The sequence below is a fragment of the Colobus angolensis genome, unplaced genomic scaffold (genome assembly GCF_000951035.1).
Source record: "Colobus angolensis palliatus isolate OR3802 unplaced genomic scaffold, Cang.pa_1.0 Scaffold596, whole genome shotgun sequence".
Classification (NCBI taxonomy): domain Eukaryota; kingdom Metazoa; phylum Chordata; class Mammalia; order Primates; family Cercopithecidae; genus Colobus; species Colobus angolensis.
The window spans coordinates 78390-83670 of NW_012119554.1; the positions used below are offsets into that span (position 1 = coordinate 78390).

At 48.8% G+C, this 5281-nt stretch overlaps 1 protein-coding gene across 2 annotated transcripts in view; it reads left to right on the top strand.

The window, feature by feature from the left end:
• TNFRSF8 (tumor necrosis factor receptor superfamily, member 8) overlaps positions 1-5281 on the top strand; it is an 82751-nt gene that overhangs the window by 16792 nt on the left and 60678 nt on the right. The window contains exon 2 of one of the 2 annotated variants that reach the window (XM_011962543.1): positions 4608-4695. The exons of the other annotated variant lie outside the window; for it this stretch is intronic. Within the exon in view, the coding sequence (XP_011817933.1) occupies positions 4608-4695 (88 nt within the window). The remainder of the gene's footprint in view (positions 1-4607; positions 4696-5281) is intronic. 2 annotated transcript variants of the gene reach the window in all.

Below are 5281 nucleotides of genomic sequence, written 5' to 3' on the forward strand. Positions count from 1 at the left end.
AGTAGTTGGGATTATAGACGTGCACCACCACTCCTGGCTAAGTTTTGTATTTTTAGTAGAGACAGGGTTTCGCTACGATGGCCAGGCTGGTCTCAAACTCCTGACCTCAGGTGATCCACTGGCCTCAGCCTCCCAAAGTGCTGGGATTACAGGCATGAGCCACCGCGCCCAGCCAAGATGATCCCAGTTTTGTTGGCAACATCCAAAGCATTGTAATCAGGAGCCAGTGGACCATATGCCTTTTTCTCTCCATCCGGCCGAATCAGGGTGCTGACCTTGGCCACAACCATGTCACAGAGCTTCTTCACAACCTATTTGATCTGGTACTTGTCAGCTTTAACATCCACAGTGTATACAAGTGTGTCATTGTCTTCTGTCTTCTTCATGGCACACTTGCTGGTCAGAGGGAACCTGACAGCAGAATGGTCAAGCTTGTTTCTCCTGGGAGTGCTCTTTCAAGGATATTTGGGGTTTTAATATCTGTTTTTATTTATTTTTTTGAGATGGAGTTTCACCCTTGTTGCCTAGGCTGGAGTGCAGTGGTGCGATCTCGGCTCACTGCAGCCTCTGCCTCCCAGATTCAAGCAATTCTTGTGCCTCAACCTCCTGAGTAGCTGGGATTACAGGCACCCACCACCACGCCAGGCTAATTTTTTTTGTATTTTCAGTAGAGACGGGGTTTCGCCACGTTGGCCAGGCCGGTCTCGAACTCCTGGCCTCAGGTGACTCTCCCGTCTCGTCTTTCTAAAGTGCTGGGATTACAGGCATGAGCCACAGCGCCCAGCCCTGGGATTTTTTTCATTTTAAAGATGGGTAGCCTGTGGCCTAGAGATGGGAGAGAACTGGGGACACAGTGAAGCTCAAACCTTTCTGCACTTAGTTGCTGTGTGACCTTGGGCAGGTGGCTACACCTCTCTGGGCTGCAGCTTCCTGATCTGTAACATGGGATAGTGATCTGGCCCCAAAGAGCTAGGGGTGTGAAAAGGAGGAGTTGTGTGAAAGCAGGCACCCAAGGCCAGACTCGGGGGGGTAATGTGCAATACCATGGGCTCCCCATTCTCTGCACCCCCTACCCCTCCATGGACCCAGGTGTGGTGGCAGGAGGGAGACATAAGTGGCCAGAGCCCCCCGGGTGTGTTCTAGGCCCCAGCAGAGTGAGCAAGGCCTGGGGCCGTGGTCCCTGTAGACTCCGTAGCTGTCAGTGAGATTAGCAGACAGGCCGGGAGGGGAGACCCAGGACAAGGACCCAGAATGTTCCCACACTCAGCAGGCCTTGCAGGTGAGCCCTCACACCTCCAGCCAGCCCCAGGCACAGGCTACTGAACTCACTCAGTGAGATGCTGTGGGTTAGGAGCACTTCGGGTGTCCTGGCAGTTTCCTGCCCCCTGGAGAGGCTCCCAGGAGCCCTCGGGGTGACTTAACAGTGGACACTCTCCTCTAATGCTGGAGGGAGGAGGTGTCCTCAAGGCCCTGGGCTCTGGATTAAATGAGAAGGGAGACCACCCAAGCGCCATGTGACTGTTGGGCAAATACCAGGTTCGTGTATGACTTCAAATTAATATGGTGACATGTAGGCCGGGCGCGGTGGCTCAAGCCTGTAATCCCAGCACTTTGGGAGGCCGAGACGGGTGGATCACGAGGTCAGGAGATCGAGACCATCCTGAACTACACGGTGAAACCCCGTCTCTACTAAAAAATACAAAAACTAGCCGGGCGAGATGGCGGGCGCCTGTAGTCCCAGCTACTCGGGAGGCTGAGGCAGGAGAATGGCGTGAACCTGGGAGGCGGAGCTTGCAGTGAGCCGAGATCGCGCCACTGCACTCCAGCCTGGGCGACAGAGCTAGACTCCGTCTCAAAAAAATAAAAAAATAATAATAATAATAATATGGCGACATGTTTCAGACATGCAAAAAAAAAAAAAAAAGAATGATATAACCAACACCCCATTTATCCACCTTCCAGCCATGCTGCTGCTCTCTGCTGCTTCCTGAACATGCTGGAAACTTCACTGTTACCTTGAGTGGACAGAAGAGTCAGGCAGCCCCTTAGGCCAGCCAGGCCTCTCTCCTGGGGGAAAGTGGCTTCTGCTTCCCTTCCCCAAACCAAGAAAGCCCCACATTGCACCAGGGGCCACCTCCTTTCTGCCAGGCACCATCTTGGATGCTGAAGACATGGAAATGCGACAAGGCTCCCTCCCTGCCTCCTGCCTCATTTCCTGCTTCCCTTCTCCCTTTCTTTCCACCCCAGAAGTTTCACATCCTGGATTACCTGTCATTCCATCTGGAAAGACAAAACTCCTTCCCTGGGATCTCAACAGAGAATTTCCTCTCTTGAACCCTTTCTTATGATGGGGCTTCACTTTCAAAGAACCCTTGGAACACATGGGGGGCTTGTTAAAAACACATCTTCTTGAGGCTGGGCGAGGTGGCTCACGCCTGTAATCCCAGCACTGTGGGAGGCTGAGGCAGGAGGATCACTTGAACTCAGGAGTTTGAGACCAACTTCGGCAACATAGCAAGACCCAGTCTCTACAAAAAAATAAAACATTAGTTGGGTGTGGGGGTGCATGCCTGTGGCCCCAGGTACTTGGACGGCTGAGGCAAAAGAGAAGACTACTTCAGCCTGGGAGGCTGAGGCTGCAGTGAGCCATGATTGTACCATTGCACTCTAGCCTGGGCAACAGAGTAAGACCCTGTCTCCAAAAAAAAAAAAAAAAAAAAACCCCACAAAAACCCACAAAACCAAAACCACACCTTCCTGAAAAGAGTGAACCTCTCTGACCCCTACTTCACACCATGCACAAGAATGAAACTTGAATATGAACGATTAAACAATCTCATCTAGAAGTTAATGCAGGAGAATATCTAAGTGACACTGAGTGGGCAAATATTTCTTAAACAGGACAAAAAAAGGCATTAACCATAAAAGAAAAGGTTAGTGTATGTAATTTAGTAAAGCTAAGAATGTCTGTTCATCAAAAGCCTCCATAAAGAGTGAAAAGGCAAGCCAGAGGACGCAAGAAAATACTTGCAGTACATATAATCAACAAAAGCCATGTATCTACAATATGTAAAGAACTCTCACACATCAATAAGAAAAGCCAGACAACCCGATTAAAAAAAATGGCCACAAGACCTGAATAGGCATCTTACAAAAAAGAATGCCTAAATGGTTAATAAACATGGGAAAAGGTGCCCAACAACATTACTTATCAGAGAAGTGCAAATAAAAACCACAATGAGGTATCACTACAGATCCAACAAGATGGTGAAAGTTTTAAAAACTGACACCACCAAGTGCTGACAAGGAAGTGGAACAATTGGAATCCTCAGACACTGCAAGGAAGTACTTACTAGTACGACTGCTTTAGAAGCCTGGATGGAGAATCTATCAGAACTGAGCATGCCTTATGTTCCAGGAATTCCACTCCTAGGTATATAGCCAACAGAAGCATGTACATTTGGTCACTAAAACATGTGTACAGGAATGTTCCCAGCAGCACTATCATAATAACCAAAAAGTGGAATGTCTATTGAGAGCAGGCCCGGAGTGGTGGCTCATACCCTGTAATCCCAGCACTTTGGGAGGCCAAGGCGGGTGGATCATTTGAGGTCAGGAGTTCAAGACCAGCCTGATCAACATGGTGAAACTCTTTCTCTGCTAAAAATACAAAAACTAATTGGGCGTGGTGGCACACACCTTTAGTCTCAGTTACTTGGGAGGCTGAGGCACAAGAATCACTTAAGCCCAGGAGGTGGAGGTTGCAGTGAGTTGAGATCATGCCACTGCACTCCAACCTGGGCAACAGGGCAAGACTCTGTCTCAACAAAGTAAAAAAAAAAAGACAGTAGACTAGACAAATAAATTGTGCATATTTGTGCAATGCTATACTGCAAAGCAATGGACAGAAATGAGCAACTGTTATTTGCAACAATGCAAATGATTCTCACAATATAGTGCTGAATGAAAGAGGCTGGTTGCAGGGGAATGGACTGTGTAATTCTACTTTATGTAAAATCCAAAAGCAGTCAGCACTAATAGAGGGATAGAAATCAGCCTTTTGGGAGAAGTGTGTGGGAGGGGGGATGAGGGAGGAGCTGGGGCTGGCAAGATCCTGTTTGATGAGTTGGGTGCTAATTGCCCGGTGCATTCATCTTGTAAAAATGCAGTTGGCTGTAACTTGAGATTTGTATTGAAGTCTAAATACGGGTGTGTTAGACTTCAACAAATAAGTTTACCAGAAATGTGTATTGTTGGGTCCATCCCAGAGACAAGGTAGGAAGCAACTATGTTAATCCCAGGGAGAGGGGATGGTGACTGGCCCCAGGTGAAGGTGGTGATGATTATGGTATGAAAAGGGCCAGGAGAACTTGTTGATGGGTTGTTTGAAAGGAGAGAGTCAAGGGAGATGCTAAAGTTTCTGGCCTCAGCTGGAGTAGCAGGGGGTAAGCCCAAGGGCACTGTGGGTTTGTGGAATCAGGAGTTCTTGTCCTGATTTCTCTCCGATAATACAAAACTCTGTCTCAGGCCTCCTGGGACTGGTGGGGACAGAGGGAGTATGGATATCTGGGATCCACCTGGCCTCACCAGCTTTTCTGACCTGCTAGGATCGACCCTTCGAGGACACCTGTCGTGGAAACCCCAGCCACTACTATGACAAGGCTGTCAGGAGGTGCTGTTACCGCTGCCCCACGGGTGAGTGGGGGCGCTGGGGGTGGGGAGAAGGGGGGAAGTTTGTCCTCAATTGATGACCCTCTTGGGGGATTGATGAGTGGGGAAATTGGAGCCAACCGTCATTGTCATAATCGGCTACAGTTTTCTGCAGGTCATTCCTGGCATTGCAGAGTCCAGAGACTCTGTCAGAGGTTAGGGCTGTAGAATTGAGACTGTGTTTGTTGCTGCCACAAGAAAGTCCATCTCTGTGAGTTTTTATTTTTAACTTAGAGCTGCCCTTTATTGGATACTTACTATCCATGAGTCCAAGACCTTTATATGCACTGCATCATCTCATTAAGTGCTTGCAATGATCCTTTATTACACTCATTTTGCAAATGAGGCTACTGGGGCTTGGCAAGGTTAAGCTCCAGCCACTTCCCTTGATGACCAGGGTAACACAGTTGGGAAATGGTGGAATGATCTAGGGCTGGGGCCCAGAGCTCAGAGACCTCAAAGCTTGGGCTGTCGACATCCTCTGACCACTCTTCATTTCTGGAGCCTGGAAGCCCTTTGCAGTTCTTTCTTTCCTTTTCCTTCTTCTCTCTCTCTCTCTTTCCTTCCCTCC